The sequence below is a fragment of the Lithobates pipiens genome, unplaced genomic scaffold (genome assembly GCF_037356315.1).
Source record: "Lithobates pipiens isolate NorthernLeopardFrog02 unplaced genomic scaffold, aLitPip1_a1.2 Scaffold_23, whole genome shotgun sequence".
Lineage (NCBI taxonomy): Eukaryota > Metazoa > Chordata > Amphibia > Anura > Ranidae > Lithobates > Lithobates pipiens.
In genome coordinates, this window is record NW_027507785.1 from 214,787,417 (window position 1) to 214,805,171 (window position 17,755).

The window sequence follows — 17,755 nt, forward strand, 5'->3', positions numbered from 1 at the left end:
TTTTGTTGATAATTCTATTAACACGAGGACGATTCATCTGAGGAGGTTAATGTGCATCAATCAATTAAATAACGTCTGGATATTGGTTTGGTTGATAGTATGTATGTATTGTATATGTCACAATGTGTTACACACTGTAGAGTTGTTAAAACTATTGGCATGTCTGCGGCGTATGAACTTTTGAGTTTGGCTGCCTGTCACGGCTTGTGCGGTGTGCGATACATTGCGTACTGGAGCTGAGCATTGAAAGATGATGTCAGCTCGCATGTGACCGCGGGAGGAAGTGCCCTCCATAGCGGCAAGTGTATTTATGTGAATAGCTGCGCAGCCAGGCCCTCTGACAAAAGTGATGACTGAAACATGTCACAGCGGAGCAACGCAGCAGCCGACCGAGAGAGGAGTGCGAGGACTTGTCTGGCCTGCCCGGGAACATCGCGGGAGCGGTATTAGTTTAGAGACGTTCTCACTCCTGAGCCTAGAATTGATACGTTGTATTATATTGAGTGTTTGTGAGTATTTTATTTGGAGCTTTTAATTTGATTAATAAATGAAAATGATAAACGGGATTACGCTAGGATGTTCCCTTTTTATTTGATGGCGAGCTAAACCTCTATTCAAGGCGCTGGGTCGCAACTGATGGTTCATCTGTATTTTTGATACGCTTTGAAACCAGCTGTGTCTGGTAAGTATTACCTACAGGGATCTTCACAGGAGGTGTGGTGGAAGAAGTTTTCCTACATGTGAATCACTTTTGGAGCCTGATCATATGGTCCTTGTGTGTCAGCACAGTCACTTTAGCCCACCAACAAACTTTTTAATGTATTTTTAATGTATTTTTAATGTATTGCTAAGGGCTTTCTGACCAGTATTACAACGCTTACAAATTGTATAGAGTTTATTAGAATTGAGAGTACTCTTAGGGAATTTAGAAGAAGCGCTGCTAATGTTATATGGAATTTTTCTTTAGGACATATGCTGTTCATTAAAACAGATTTGTCCAAGGGCACTGTGGAAGTGATTTTTAGACTCTGTCCGATTATTACTTGTTTTCTAGTGTCAGGTATACAATTCACCTACCCCATCACACATCCTAGGGGATGCCTATATTGCTTACCTGTCTGAGGTACAAAAAAAAGCTGGAATACTGCCCAGCCTCAGGGAGGTAGGAAAGGAACACTGTGATACAGATAAGCAACACAATGGAATCCTGGCCGACCTTCTTCAGAGACTGAAAAAAAAAAAAGAAAAGAAAAGGAAGGTTATAAGAATAACAAAATCCGTATTTAAAAAAATAATAATAATAATAATATACCACAGTAAAGAACTAAGGAGTCCAAACATGCTGCATCAAGCCATGTGCAAGATCTGAAGTGTCTTTCAAACTAGTTCCTAATTAAACAGGAGTGTTAAAGAAGTTGTAAACCCTAAAAAAGAAAAAATTGCATACTAACTCATTATGAAATGCTTATCTTAGAACTAAGCTGTTGCAGCAGCACAACGCTGAGACGACTGACATTTTCCCCGATGTTTCTTCCATGTTCACAGGCTCCAGTGCTGTAATTGGCCGGAGCCGGGTTGACGTCACTCCCACGTGTGCCACCGGTCATGGCACAGGACCCTAAAGAAAGGGCACGATCGGCCACTCCTTTAGTCTCCAATATTGTTGGCAGCAGAGTATATAGTAAATATCTCCTAAACTGTGCAAGTTTAGGAAATATTTACAATACCTACAAATAAGCCTTATTATAGGAGCTCTTTAAAGTTACAAGAGCACTCTTCTGGACAATATAGAAGAGAAAGCTTCCTTAATCCAATCAGAAATTAAAGACCCTGAGGGGCGTTATCACTGGTCACATTATGGATAATGCGGTAACGATAGTTTCATACTACGCGCCTAATAGACAACCAACCACATTTTTTTTCACACTTATTACAAGTAGTAAATACTCATAAAATGGGTACGGTCATCATATGCGGTGACTATAACCAGGTCCTCAATCAGAACTCAAGGAGACTTATTTCATCAAAAGGGAGTGTGTAACTACCTTAGACAGCTTGGAACCACCCCGAAAAAATAAAATCTAATACAAAAATGGAAATGCCCAAACACAACGTGGGAAATAGTATAGCCCCTAATTGAAGTGCTCATATGCATCAAGCTGTGTATAAACAATAAACATAAAATTGGATATCCAAGTGCTAAGTGCATCTTGTACCTGTAAAACACATTTTGTATCAAAAGTGCTAAGTGTGTATATAAAAGAAAATTGCAACACACGCAATAACCTGTCAAACGATTTTGCATAAAAAGTGCTAAGTGCATATAATACCGTATATACTCGAGTATAAGGCGAGATTTTCAGCCTCTTTTTTGAGGCTGAAAGTGCCCCCCTCGGCTTATACTCGAGTCATCGCTGTCTGCCTGCTCGATCAGCGTGTCGAGCAGACAGACAGCGGCCATTCTATAATTCAAAAGCCGCGCCTCCGGCTCCGCCTTCGCCTGTGATAGGCGGAACACTGAATTTCCCAGCAGCCTGTGTTCCGCCTATCACGGACATCGTCTCATCTTCGTACTACGGACGAGGATGAGACGATGTCCGTGATAGGCGGAACACAGGCTGCTGGGAAATTGTGTTCCGCCTATCACAGACAGGGAGGCGCGGCATTTGAACAGGGGAATGGGCGCCGACGAAGAGCGGTGATCCTGGGACGGGACCGGACGGAGGCTCGGCTCGGGACGGGACGGGACCGGACGGAGGCTCGGCTCGGGACGGGACGGGACCGGACGGAGGCTCGGGACGGGACGGGACCGGACGGAGGCTCGGGACGGGACGGGACCGGACGGAGACTCGGGACGGGACGGGACCGGACGGAGGCTCGGGACACAGGTAGGCTGGACACACAAGGCCACACACACACACACACACACACAGGGATGGATGGATGGATGGACACACACACACACAGGGATGGATGGATGGATGGACACACACACACACAGGGATGGATGGATGGATGGACACACACACAGGGATGGATGGATGGATGGACACACACACACACAGGGATGGATGGACACACACACACACAGGGATGGATGGATGGATGGACACACACACACACAGGGATGGATGGATGGATGGACACACACACAGGGATGGACAGGCATATCTCACCCTCGGCTTATACACGAGTCAATAGGTTTCCCAGTTTTTTGGGGGTAAATTGGGGGCCTCGGCTTATACTCGGGTCGGCCTATACTCGAGTATATACGGTAAACGCAAAGTAATTGGGACACACACAATGAACTAAGTGAACACAGTCCAGTGAAAATATCACCTGAGCGGTTCGCTTGAATTGTTTTTTGCTGCTAGTATTGCCTAACTCACCCCATTTGTTTGTGAGTATTTTAACCTTTAAATAAAATGGTGACGGTTTTTAAACTTGCTACACTATGGTTGCCCTTATATTTGTTCTTTGAGCCATACTGGAGTATATTGATGGAATTCACATGGACGGAGATCTGAGAGTGGTGGTTCCCTGAAGTTCCCCCTCCCCTCTGACTCCTGGTGTATCTTTGAGGAGGCTACATATACGCTATATTTTATATAGTGGGGAGGTAATTACTCAGTGTGTACACAAACACGTGGATTCACCTGTGTGGAAGAAGATTCGTTATGCACTTTATAAGCACGGAGTCACTTTATACCTATATTTGATATTTTCACTGGACTGTGTTCACTTAGTTCATTGTGTGTGTCCCAATTACGTTGCGTTTATTATATGCACTTAGCACTTTTTATGCAAAATCGTTTCACAGTTAGATTATTGCGTGTGTTGCAATTTTCTTTTATATACGCACTTAGCACTTTTGATACAAAATGTGTTTTACAGGTACAAGATGCACTTAGCACTTTGATATCCAATTTTATGTTTATTGTTTATACACAGCTTGATGCATATGAGCACTTCAATTAGGGGCTATACTATTTCCCACGTTGTGTTTGGGTATTTCCATTTTTGTATTAGATTTTATTTTTTCGGGGTGGTTCCAAGCTGTCTAAGGTAGTTACACTCCCTTTTGACGAAATAAGTCTCCTTGAGTTCTGATTGAGTGCTCCACCTCCCCTGGAAGCGCAACACTACTCCCCTTCTTTTCTTTATTGTCTGAATACATGAGTAGGTGTCTCATGAAAGTGTTTGCTGCATCCAGCTAATCAGAGTATTACCCCCTTATTCCATATAAAGCGCAGGAGCCCATTTAATATTCATAACCAGGTCCTCCTCCCATTTCTAGACAAATCACCTTATATGCCGGCTCGCATCTCAAGCAGTCAATCATTTTCTAAACTACTTTCTCAATATAATCTAGTAGACTCCTGGAGAAAATGTAATTCATCCAAAAGAAGCTTTACCTACTATTCACACCCACATAAGATATTCACACGTATAGACCACATTTTTCTAACCACAGCTATATCATCGGAAATTCTTACACCCAACATAATACCCATCCCCTGCTCTGACCACAATGCAGTATACACCACAATATCCTCTACCATTCCTAAAGCCCATGACTAAACATGGTACCTCCCTGACATCATACTTAAAAACCCCTTACAATGTCAGATAATTGAACAAGGTATTACGGACAATCTAGAATATAACACTAACCCGGAGGTTTCTCCGCTTACCTTATGGGAAGCGCATAAGCCAGTGGTACGGGGATTACCGTATTTTTCGGACTATAAGGCGCACGTAAAAGCCAAAATTTTCTCACAAAATCGACCGTGCGCCTTATAATCCGGTGCGCCTTATATATGACCTGTTGACATGATGGCAAGCACCGAATTCGTTTTCTTCACTTGGGCTTTAACAGTATCTGTCAGATGGGCGCGCATGGAGTCACAGATCAATAGGGATGGAGATTCGTGGAAAAAGCCACCCGGTCTCTTACCGTAAACTGACGTACCGTAAACCTCTCAGGTTGTTCTACTGCGTGACTGATAGCGATGAGTTTGAAATCCGCTTCGTAAGCATGTCTCTTAACAGGAGCCATTTTTGGGGCAGCGGGTATACCGTAGAAAATGAACGAATGAATGCGCACACCTCCTGACTAAGATGGCCGTAATGCTCACGAAGCTGCACTGCTTGGATTGGGCATTACGGCCATCTTAGTCAGGAGGTGTGCGCATTCATTCGTTCATTTTCTACGGTATACCCGCTGCCCCAAAAATGGCTCCTGTTAAGAGACATGCTTACGAAGCGGATTTCAAACTGAAGGCTATCAGTCATGCAGTAGAGCATGGAAATAGAGTAGCTGCGAGAGAATTCAACATTAATGAATCAATGGTACGAAAGTGGAGGAAGCAAGAAGATGCCCTGCGCCAGGTAAAGAAGACCAAACTGAGTTTCCGAGGAAACAAAGCAAGATGGCCACGGTTGGAGGACAAAATTGAACAGTGGGTTATTGAACAGAGAACCGCAGGTAGAAGCGTCTCTACTGTCTCTATTCGACTCAAAGCAACAGCGATCGCACGCGACATGGAGATCAACGACTTTCGAGGAGGTCCCTCTTGGTGCTTCCGTTTCATGAAAAGGCGGAATCTCTCTATCCGCACAAGAACCACTATGTCACAGCAACTGCCAAAGGATTACGAAGAAAAGCTGGCCATTTTCCATACCTACTGCAAGAACAAGATCAATGAACAGAAAATCCGACCAGAGCACATCACCAACATGGACGAGGTCCCCCTTACCTTTGATATCCCTGTAAACCGTACTGTCGAGAGAACAGGGACCAGTACGGTATCTATACGCACTACAGGAAACGAAAAGTCATCCTTCACTGTAGTTCTCGGTTGCCAGGCTAATGGCCAGAAACTACCACCCATGGTAATTTTCAAGAGGAAGACTCTGCCAAAAGAAAAGTTTCCGATTGGCATCATCATCAAGGCTAACCCGAAGGGCTGGATGGACGAGGAGAAGATGAGTGAGTGGCTGAGAGAGGTTTACGTCAAGAGACCGGGTGGCTTTTTCCACGAATCTCCATCCCTATTGGTCTGTGACTCCATGCGCGCCCATCTGACAGATACTGTCAAAGCCCAAGTGAAGAAAACTAATTCGGTGCTTGCCATCATTCCGGGTGGATTAACCAAAGAACTGCAGCCACTAGATATAGGTGTCAACAGGTCGTTTAAAGTTAAACTGCGAGCTGCGTGGGAGCATTGGATGACAGAAGGCGAACACACATTCACCAACACAGGGAGGCAACGCCGGGCGAGTTACGCCACTATCTGCCAGTGGATCGTGGATGCCTGGGCGAAGGTATCAGTCACCAGTGTAATCCGAGCTTTCAAGAAGTCCGGAATTATCACTGAACAGCTAAGTACCGGTACCGATGACAGCAACGAGCCTGACTCGGATACTGATGAGAATGATGAGAGGGATACGGGCGTGCTTGATGCCGAAATCGCCCAATTGTTAAACTCAGACACTGAAGATAAAGAATTTGATGGATTTGCGGGAGAAGAATAAAGTGAAAAAGTGAGTGTCTGGTTTTGTACGGTATTCACCGGTAACTGAACAGTGTTAAGAGTTATTGAAGAATAAAGTGAAAAAGTGAGTGTCTGGTTTTGTATTTAATTGAACAGTGTTAAGAGTTATTGTTATAGACCATTTTATGGTTATTGCTAAAGAGTTGAATAAAATTTGACTTACAGTACCGCATCCGAGTTGTGTTTCATTAAATGCGCCTTATAATCCAGTGCGCCTTATAGTCCGATGCGCCTTATATATGGAAATATCCATTATATTAGCCGGTCGTTGCTAGTGCGCCTTATAATCCGGTGCGCCTTATCGTCCGAAAAATACGGTAATCCAATGACAAATGGCACTGATTAAAAGAGAATGCATTACCCCAACACGAAAATTAGAAACCAACACTGCTTTTGCTTCATTTCAAAACAACCCCTCCTCTAAATCAAAAGAACAATTGGAAAGAGCCAGATTAGAATATGATTTATTCTTAACAGAATCCGCAGATAAGACACTACGCAGATCAAAACGGATGTGCTATATGAACACGCGCTGAAATCTATTGACAAGACAATCAAACCCAGACTTAAACTATCAAATAATACGAGTAATCCTCTTAAAATCGTTCAAAAATTCCATAAATATTTATCATCATTATATTCAGAATCAAAAGAATACAACCAGTCTGATGCTAACTTCTTCTCTAAAATAAATCTTACTAAACTTATACACACAAAAAATCTTGCTGGAAGAGCGCATATCATCAGCATAAAAAAAATTGAAAACAAAAGGCCTGGCCCAGATGGATATTCAGCCTTATATTATAAAACATTTTCTGAAACTCTTTCACCTATATTAGAGGATGCATTCAACACTCTAATAGACGGCTATTCCTTTAGACGTGAATCATCTTATTTGCATGATCCCCACTTAGATAATACATCTTGCACGAACTTCCGTCCTACTGCTGACACTGAAGCCCTGGACAACAGAGGTAGAATGTCCAGGGACACATCACAAATTTACTTAAGGCCTTGCACCAATTGGTCTGCTAGTTCTGCGCAGACAGGAGAAGCCTGTTGCTCTCCCAATTTGCGGCATGGCTTTGCCCTCTCAGTGAGTGTGTGCGACACAAGTGCGGATGCCAGTACTGGTCGCATAATTTATCCCACAACTGTAAACAAGGAACGAGCCACTGCCTCGGCCTTCCTGTCCGTGGGATCCTTAAATGCAGGAGTCCCCTCTACCAGGATCGTTGTTACTTTGTTTAACCTGGATATTGGGGGGGGTCCACGACCGGAGGAGCCGACCACTTTTTGAGAAGGCTCTCCTCAAAGGGGTAACTCACCGCTATGTATTTGGGGACCGAAAAGGTCAGTTACAGTCAATCCCATTCCTTGTAAATGAACTTATCGAAATAAGCAAGATACGGGAACACCTTCGTTGAATGGGCTGGCTTACAGGACCCAAAGAGGAGCGCTACATCAGCTGAGGGATCTGCTGGCTCCTGAATTTTCAGGGTATCACGCACAGCTGTGATGATCAACAGAGACAGCCTCCAGACACCTCCTGGGAGAGACGTACACACATCCAGGGCACAGCCATCCAGTGCAGACCCCCCCCCCAGGTTAGAGCCCCCCGAAGAGCACCTGTCTATGGCACACACTGCTCAGCAGCCCATGCAGCATCCCCCCACAGGGAAGGGGGGGAGGGAAGATGGGGACAGGGAGAGAAGAGAGGGAGGTGAGGGACCCCCAAATAGACCTCCCAGAGAACGCCCAGCTGCTCAGACCCACCGAGGCAAGGAGAGCTGTACTTACCAGTCCTTAAGAGCTGGGAGACATTCCATCACAGACTCACTCTCTGAACAGTACGGGGTGGCTGCTGGCCCAGCACACTGACGCAGACATCAGTAGCACGGTCATATGTGTGCCCCGGAGTATTTACGCTCATGACTGCCCCTGGAGCTGAGGCATGTCGTGGCCGCCCCAGCCAGGAGCACTGGTCTGCACACGCTCGCTGGCAAGGCTGGAGAGACTACAAAGATAAGAGTATCCAGCCTGTCATTCAGCTGGCTGTTGATAGCAGATCACAGGATCTTTAATCTTGAGCACAAAGCTTCTGCAGAAAAAAAAAAAAACAGACCGATGGGCCCGCAGGGTTCCTAGGTCCTTCATTAGGCAGAAAAAAACTGAAGCTGCAATGCAGGCTGTAGGTTTGTTACCTAAGGGACCGCCCCTTGGGTGGAACTAGAAAGGTCTAGTTTTATTATTACATGTTATGCCTAGACCACTCCTGAAGGTGGAGTAACAACCCAATGGTCTAAGAGAGGAGCTGTGTCAGTCGGTGAACGTAAGAGAAAGTATTTAGTCAGCCACCAATTGTGCAAGTTCTCCCACTTAAAAAGATGAGAGGCCTATAACTGTCATCATAGGTATACCTCAACTATGAGAGACAAAACGTGTAAACAAATCCAGACAATCATATTGTCTGATTTTTGAAAGAATCTATTTGCAAATTATGGTGAAAAATAAGTATTTGGTCACCTACAAGCAAGATTTCTGTCTCTCACAGACCTGTATGTTCTTCTTTAAGAGGCTCCTCTGTCCTCCACTCAGTAACTATTAATGGCACCTGTTTGAACTTGTTATCAGTATAAAACAACAGTCCACAACCACCAACAGTCCCACTCCAACCTCCACTATGGTGAAGACCAAAGAGCTGTCAAAGGACACCCTTATCAAAAAATTGTAGACCTGCACCAGGCTGGGAAGACTGAATCTGTAATAGGCAAGCAGCTTGGTGTGATGTATCGTGAGATTTTGAGTGCAAACCTCCTCCCATCAGCAAGGGCATTGAAGCTGAAAGTGGCTGGGTCTTTCAGCATGACAATGATCCCAAACACACTGCCCAGGCAACAAAGGAGTGGCTTCGTAAGAAGCATTTCAAGGTCCTGGAGTGGCCTAGCCAGTCCCCAGATCTCAACCCCATAGAAAACCTTTGGAGGGAGTTGAAAGTCAGTGTTATCCAGGGACAGCCCCAAATCATCACTGCTCTATAGGAGTTCTGCATGGAGGAATGGGCCAACATACCAGCAACAGTTTGTGACAACCTTGTGAAGACTTACAGAAAACGTTTGACCTCTGTCATTGCCAACAAAGGGTATATAACAAAGTATTGAGATGAACTTTTGATATTGACAAAATACTTATTTTCCACCATAATTTGCAAATAAATTCTTTCAAAAATCAGACAGACAATGCGATTGTCTGGATTCATTTCCACATTTTGTCTCTCATAGTTCAGGTACACCTATGATGACAATTACAGGCCTTTCATCTTTTTAAGTGGGAGAACTTGCACAATTGGTGGCTGACTAAATATTTTTTTGCCCCACTGTATATATGTTATCAGTCCGTCCTCTGGCTATTGGGACTAACAAGAGCCCACGTCTTGTTACAAATTACGATTTACTTCTGATCATCAGGGAGATCACCATGTGCAGAAGCAATAGCGAAACACGTTGACGCACAAGGGCTCACTACCATCTATTCTGTGCCAATTTTCTGTTTGAATTAGATGTTTTTGAACATCAATGTGTACTGAATGTTTTTAACTCTTCCAAATGACCTGTCTGTTGTAACTTGTCGTTAATAAAATATAAATTTCATCATACTTTTGTCCATTGCCTGAAAAGTCAGAACGAAGGCCTTTGGCTCTCTACCCCTTTCCCCCTTCCAAGTAGTGGCAATAAGTAGAGCTGGCATCAGATGCAAGCCCAAAATGCTGCAATGTGATCACACACAGACAGAAAATAACATATTGAGGACTGTCCTCCATGTGCTATTTGTAATACAGTACAGCAAGTCCTCCTGTAGTACAATCCGAGAAAAGCACTCGAATGGGTGGTTCCATAGGACCCTACAATTGAAAAGTGCCACCATAAAACAGGAAGGTGGGCCAGTACTCCAGGAACAAGTATAATCTGGGGAAATGAAAACTTTGCAAGATCAAGCAGCATTAAACAATGTAAGCACTTATGCCAGCTGTAGATATTGTCCTGTACAATTAAGATATAGCCTTTATCATTTTGAAGTGTTACTAAGAGGTAATTTTTTTTAAATTAAAATAATAAACATTTCATACTCACCTGCTCTGTGCACAGAGCAGCCCCGAACCTCCTCTTCTGGGGTCCCCTGTCGGCAAACTTGACTCCTCCTCTTCGTGTGCCCCCACAGAAAGCAGCTTGCTATGGGGGCACACAGTGCTTGCTCACTCCTACGTGTGTGTCTAAGGACCTGTGCTCCATTGAAACACACAGCAGAACTTAGTCCCGTTCCTTGCCTTGCCTTCTCACAGCTTTTGATTGACAGCAGCAGAGCCAACAACTCCTGCTGCTGTTGTCCGAGTCCCTGTGTGAAGAAAAGATATGGGAGAAGAGATCCAGCCATGCACTGGTTTTTTTTTTCTTTTCTCATCTTCCTCTTCATTCAGAGAAGGTGCAGGATAGAAAATTATAAAAACATTTTTTTTTTTACCTTAATGCAGGGAATGTATTAAGGTACCGTATATACTCGAGTATAAGCCGAGATTTTCAGCCTCTTTTTTGAGGCTGAAAGTGCCCCCCTCGGCTTATACTCGAGTCATCGCTGTCTGCCCGCTCGATCAGCGTGTCGAGCAGACAGACAGCGGCCATTCTGATTCAAAAGCCGCGCCTCCGGCTCCGCCTTCGCCTGTGATAGGCGGAACACTGAATTTCCCAGCAGCCTGTGTTCCGCCTATCACGGGCATCTTCTCATCCTCGTACTACGGACGAGGATGATACGACGTCCGTGATAGGCGGAACACAGGCTGCTGGGAAATTCAGTGTTCCGCCTATCACAGGCGAAGGAGGAGGCGCGGCTTTTGAATTTTACAATGGCCGCCGACGAAGAGGGCACGGGACGGAGGCAAGGCAAGGCACGGGACAGGACGGGACGGGACGGGACGAAGGCAAGGCACGACACGGGACGGAGGCTCGGGACAAAGGCTCGGGACACAGGTAGGCTGGACACACACACACACACACACACACACACACACACACGGATGGAGACACACACACACACAGGGATGGATGGATACACACACACACAGGGATGGATGGATGGATGGAGACACACACACACAGGGATGGATGGATGGATGGATGGATGGATGGAGACACACACACACAGGGATGGATGGATGGATGGATGGAGACACACACACACAGGGATGGATGGATGGATGGACACACACACACACAGGGATGGACGGACGGACACACAGGGATGGACGGACACACAGGGATGGACGGACACACACACAGGGATGGACAGGCATGTCTCACCCTCGGCTTATACACGAGTCAATAAGTTTGCCAGTTTTTTTGGGGGTAAATTGGGGGCCTCGGCTTATATTCGGGTCGGCCTATACTCGAGTATATACGGTAAACTAAAAAACGGTTTGCCTTTAGAGACACTTAGGCATTGCCAGTTAAATAAAAAAAATAAAAAACAAGCAACAGCTATCCTACATAAAATACATTAAGGAAATACATACATGTATATTGTACACAGGTTTAAAAAAAGCATACATACAACTTCTTCAATTTACATGCTTGAAACTGCAGGATTTATATCATTTAGAATAACACATTATCATGCTACACTGCTGTTTCAAACAGTCATAGATCATATTTTCTATTTAAAGAGGAAGTAAACCCTGATGAGTTTACTTCCTCTTTTTTTCCCTGCAAAGGTAAAGCATAATGGACTACTATGCATCGCATAGTAGCCCATTATGTGTCACTTACCTGACACAGGAGCCAGCGAAGTCGCCGCTGTCCCCTGTAGTCCGCCGCATCCATCTTGCTGGTGGCGTCTCGCAGCTCCGCCGCTGTCATTCGGCGAAGCCGCGATGACGTCACTCCCGCGCATGCGCACGGGAGTCGACAAATGCGGCAGCTCCATTTTTGGAACTGCCGCGTTCAGTGCACCTGCGCGCCGCTGTCTACGGCGCATGCGCCGTAGACAGCGGTGCCCGTTTTCGGGCAAATATCTCCTAAACCATATAGGTTTAGGAGATATTGCTTGGACCTACAGGTAAGCCTTAATCTAGGCTTACCTGTAGGTCAAAGTGGTTTGTAAGGGTTTACAACCACTTTAAATCCCTGGTGCCCAACTTGAAGCCCTTTGGTGTTTGTGGTGTGGCCCATGGACCTCAGTGAAGTGGTAATTAGAGCACTGATGCATTAACACTAATTCCAGTTAACTCTAGTAGAGATTACTAGCCTCATTTTAACATGTCCCTATACTGTCACTGTCTCCTGCAACATGTCTCCAGTTTACATCCACACCTGTAGCATTTGAAAAAGGAGGCTTATCTAAAAAGACAAGAAAGGTGGGACTTTATATGAAGCACCGGACAGCAAAAAGGTTTCTCTACACATACCTGCTAAATTGATCACTCCTGATTCCTTTGGCTCCCACTCAAGGGGTTTCCCGTTCCCACAAGGTAAATTTTGTCCCCCTGCACTTCATATTTTCTTGGTCCCCAATTTTTTTCACCACCTACCCCTGTCCATCTCTATACTCTAATCACACTCTATCATGTGCACACACTTTTTCCCCCTTCCCCCCCCCCATCTTTTCTCACATCCCCACCTTTTCTCCCCCTCCTTTCTCCCTCCTTTCCTTTTCCCTTCTCCCTCCTCCTTTTTTCCTCTTTCCTTCTTTCCCTTTCTTTCCCTCTCTATTCATCCCTTTCCCCTTTGATTTTGATCACACCGTATTCTCCCCTTACAGAACGCCCTCGCTTGCCGCGCCTGCCCTGGGTGCTGCCCCCCTTTTCCAGCTCGTCGGATTTCCACCACAGCTCCCGATGGGAGTTATTGTCGGACTGTCTATGGGGCCCTGCCACCATATCAGCAACACATTCAACCCTAGCAAGTATGCCTTGGTTATTGGGGTTTTACATTTTACCCCCAACCTTGTCTTTTACACCTGTATTAACTTTTCTTTTATTTTATATCAGTAATATTTTGCAGACCTTACACGCTCCTGCTCCTGACGAGTGGCGTGAAAGCCACGAAACGCGTAGAGCTACTGGTTGCCGTGTATTTATTTACTTACCAAGATTTCTTAAATGATTATATTAATTACCCTTTCGGGTTTAGTGAGGCCATAGGTCCCGCAGGCAATACCATTCGAATACAATTTTTACCTACCTTCCTTGAGATGAACTGTGGAATCTTATGTGTATATATTTATGCATTACTACTAATAACTGTATTGCTATCATTCTTATTGCCTATTATTGTTATTACCATTAATCTATATGGACTGTACCTAAATGATCTAATTATTATCCATGTAACTGCTTATTGATACTATGTATGTATAAAAATTCTAACTGAGCTTTCCAATAAAATTCCATATATTCATCCTAGTACCTTTTTGCTGTCCGGTGCTTCATATAAAGTCCCACCTTTCTTGTCTTTTTAGATAAGCCTCCTTTTTCAAATGTACATGGGATAGATATTCATGACTTTACCAAATCATGATATCATTGTAAGTCCCTAGGGATGGAAATACATGACCTTACCCGGCATTGGCTTCCTAAAAGTCCCTAACCCCTTTTATGGAAAAGATTCTTGTTTTTTCCTTTTTTTTTGAACACACCTGTAGCATGTCCACAGTCTATTCTTACCTCTCTGGTATTACGTATACTAAACATTGTGGCCCTCTGCGATTAACAGTGTATAGGTGGCCTAAACAGCAGCCCCTGACATCTAACACTGATTTTTTATTTTTTTTATAGAAAAGGAAAAAAAAAAAAAAAAAAGGATTGTATAAAAATTGCTAGGAAATATTGAAATGTAGCAATCAGGGCCAGGGAGCATGGTACACCTAATATAGAAGCCAAGCAATGATGACTGCTGTGTGTAGAACAGAAGCAAAGTACAACACATTTAGATATGCCAGGCCAAGCCTTGGATAAAAATTGAAGCACTGCTGTTTGAGCATCACAAATCAAAGCACAATGAGAGCAGTTTGTCATCTCTTTCCACAGTTCAGCAAAATAAAGGTGTGTCAAATTACAGAATTACAGGAGAGTAATTAATCTGATATAGCAGCTATGAGCAAATATGGCCACTTACTGCAAAAGGGTCTGCTTGCTCCCATGAAATTGGGGCTCCCCATGATGCAGGCCTCATTTTCTCTGGGAGCGACTCTGGAACAGCCACCAAGATGAAACAGATGTCAAGCAATGCTATTGCTGTTGCTAATAGCACCACAAGGGAGTCTCCATATGCATGACTGAGGTAAGCTCCAATGGCCGGACTAGTGACAAGACTAGCGGCAAATGTGGCAGACACCTGTAAAAGAAGGAGGGTTTAAACTTAATACACATACGGCACAAGGAAAGCATCTACAGAAATAACTGCCTGTGTTGTCCATAGTAACCAGATGCTCCATCACAGTGATTCTCAACCCTGCCCTTAACCACTTCGTATCCAGGCCAATTCTGACATTTCTCTCCTACATGTAAAATTCATAATTTTTTGCAAAAAAATTACATAGAACCCCCAAACATATATTTTTTTAGCAAAGACCCTAGAGAATACAATGGCGGTTGTTGCAACTTTTTATCTCGCACTGTATTTGCGCAGCAATTTTTCAAACGCGTTCTTTTCAGAAAAAAAACTGTTTCATGCTTACAAAAAAACAAAACAGTAAAGTTAGCCCATTTTTTTGCATAATGTGATAGATGAAGATACGCCGAGTAAATAGATACCCAACATGTCACGCTTCAAAATTGCGCGCTCTCGTGGAATGGCGCCAAACTTTGGTAATTAAAAATCCCCATAAGCGACGCTTTAAATTTTTTTACTGGTTACATGTTTTGCATTACAGAGGAGGTCTAGTGCTAGAATTATTGCTCTCGCTCTAATGTTCGTGGCGATACCCCACATGTGTGGTTTGCACACCGTTCTCATGTGTGGGCGGGACTTATGTATGCGTTCGCTTCTGCGTACGAGCTCACGGGGACAGGGGCGCTTTAATTTATTTTTTTTTATTGTTAATTTTACTTTTATTTTTATTTTTTTAGTTTGACACTTTAAAAAAAAAAAAAATGTATTACTTTTTTTCCTATTACAAGGAATGTAAACATCCCTTGTAATAGGAATATGGCACAATCGGACCTATTTACAGTGAGATATGGGGTCAATAAGACTCAAAGGTCAAAGCTGTGTCAAAACATTTATTAATAAGTCCCTAAAGCCTAGTAGACACAGGCCAAATGTCCTGTGACATTGGGCGGTTCATGAAAAAACAGCCCGAATACATTCGGCCCATGTGTATATTAGTCAGCCGAGCACATCCGAAAACCAGCAGCCAACCGGCTCACGATCAGCGTTCTCAGCCAATAGCTGAGAGCGCTGACAGGAGTGTTCTGGCAGAGCCCTGTCAGAACACAAAAGAACAGCAGGGAAGATCACTGAACATGAGATTGTGAGTACAGCGGCTGCGACCAGAGCTGTCAGTTTTTATTTGTTCAACCCGCTGGGTGGTATGTACTAGGCTTAAAGTGGATGTAAACCCACTCTCATCCTTTCTAAACTACTGCCATAATGGTCATCTATAAGGATATACATGCCTCCTGCATGCATCTTTACCTGTCAAATGTCTCCCTTCTGTGTAATGAGACCCGAAAAACTGCAGATTCTGTGGGCAGGTTGTCTAAAGCTTGGTGGCTGGAGTTGTGATGTCAGCCTTCCCACTTACCTCTACACTCCCCTTGTCAACATGCATTTTCTCGTTTATGTCTTACACTGAACTTCTGCTGGTCTTGTGGATTATGCCCCTTGATCACAAACATCCAGAAGAAAGGAGGGGGATGGGAAGTACACAGAATGTTTATCTCACACTCCTGCATGAGCTATGTAAACCACATGTCACTCACAGCAAGGGGGAAGAACTGTCCCCTATTTCTCTGTCAGTTTTTATCTTACTGAAAAAGATAAGAGGATTGCTCAGAGCTGGATTAACACTTTGCGGTAAGACTGGGCACAGATGACAAGAAAGACTATACTGTACAAGATAAAGCCTTAATTTAAATTTAAAAAATTGGGTTTATTACATCCACTTATTAAGTGTACATTGTGTTAACTACAGATGGCAGCTGTCTCCTCGCCAAAAAATGCTCCCAAGACATTTACATATTTAAAAAGGATGTACAGCCGTCACTTGTGGCTCACGCAAAAGGTAGTAGCACATACACATTTCACATCATCTTTAAAGTGGAAAAACCATTTAATATACCAAAAAGAGATAAAAACGCACTTTATCATCTTAAGGAAAGATGCAAAAAACACAAATCTATGTGTCAATAACCCAACATCTATCTCATTTAATAACAATCCATGTCCTGGTCATACCTGTGTAGAACAAAGTTTACACTACTGACAACATCATAAGGGCTATGTGAGGCACATTCCCCAAAAGATGTAACAAGATGCTCATTTTACGACTAAATAAGGACTATGTAAATATCTCCGGGAACAAATCAACAAAGATTTTAATATCCAGTTCTTAAAGATAAACAAACATATCTGAGTAAATAACACAAAGCTAAGCCATTATTATTCCACTCATTACTGGCCAACAACTGAACTAAAAAACAAAGTGATTCTGATTTAAGTGCTTTTTGTGTTTGTGCAAGAATTTGCGTGGTTGCTTTGCCAGATAACAAGCAAAAACTGTACTTTATGAACAAATAGCAAATAGACAAGGGGCGTGCTTACACAGGACCGATCAGAAAACTTAAAATGGAACTTAACCCTCCTATCGTTTTCAGCCAAGGAAGCTGCCATCTTAGCTTCTCTTTGATCTGGAACTGCCATGATGCTGCACATGTCATCAGTTATGACACCAGCCAGTTGATGGTTTGACAGTTTAGTTGAGCGCACAAGCAAGAGGTATGTAATAATATTCCTGGCACTACAGCAAGCCACAAAGCAATTGTTCTTCATAATGGTGCCATACAAAATACCAAAAAGCTTAACAGTTAATAAAGGAGAAATTTAATAAACAGTGATACCAGTCATTTTCTTTACAACTGTAGCATACACAACACAATCCCTGTGAGTCCTCCTCTGCTTAGGAGAGTTGTAATATTCCAAACTAGGTTT

General features: G+C 43.7%; 1 protein-coding gene across 1 annotated transcript in view; it reads right to left on the reverse strand.

Moving 5' to 3' along the window:
* Positions 1 to 17,755, reverse strand: part of SLC71A1 (solute carrier family 71 member 1) — a 132,047-nt gene that overhangs the window by 38,185 nt on the left and 76,107 nt on the right. Inside the window, exons 7-8 of the mRNA XM_077452838.1 lie at positions 14,720 to 14,938; positions 1,115 to 1,228 (exon numbers count right to left, since the gene is read on the reverse strand). Coding sequence (XP_077308964.1) covers positions 1,115 to 1,228; positions 14,720 to 14,938 — 333 coding nt within the window. The remainder of the gene's footprint in view (positions 1 to 1,114; positions 1,229 to 14,719; positions 14,939 to 17,755) is intronic.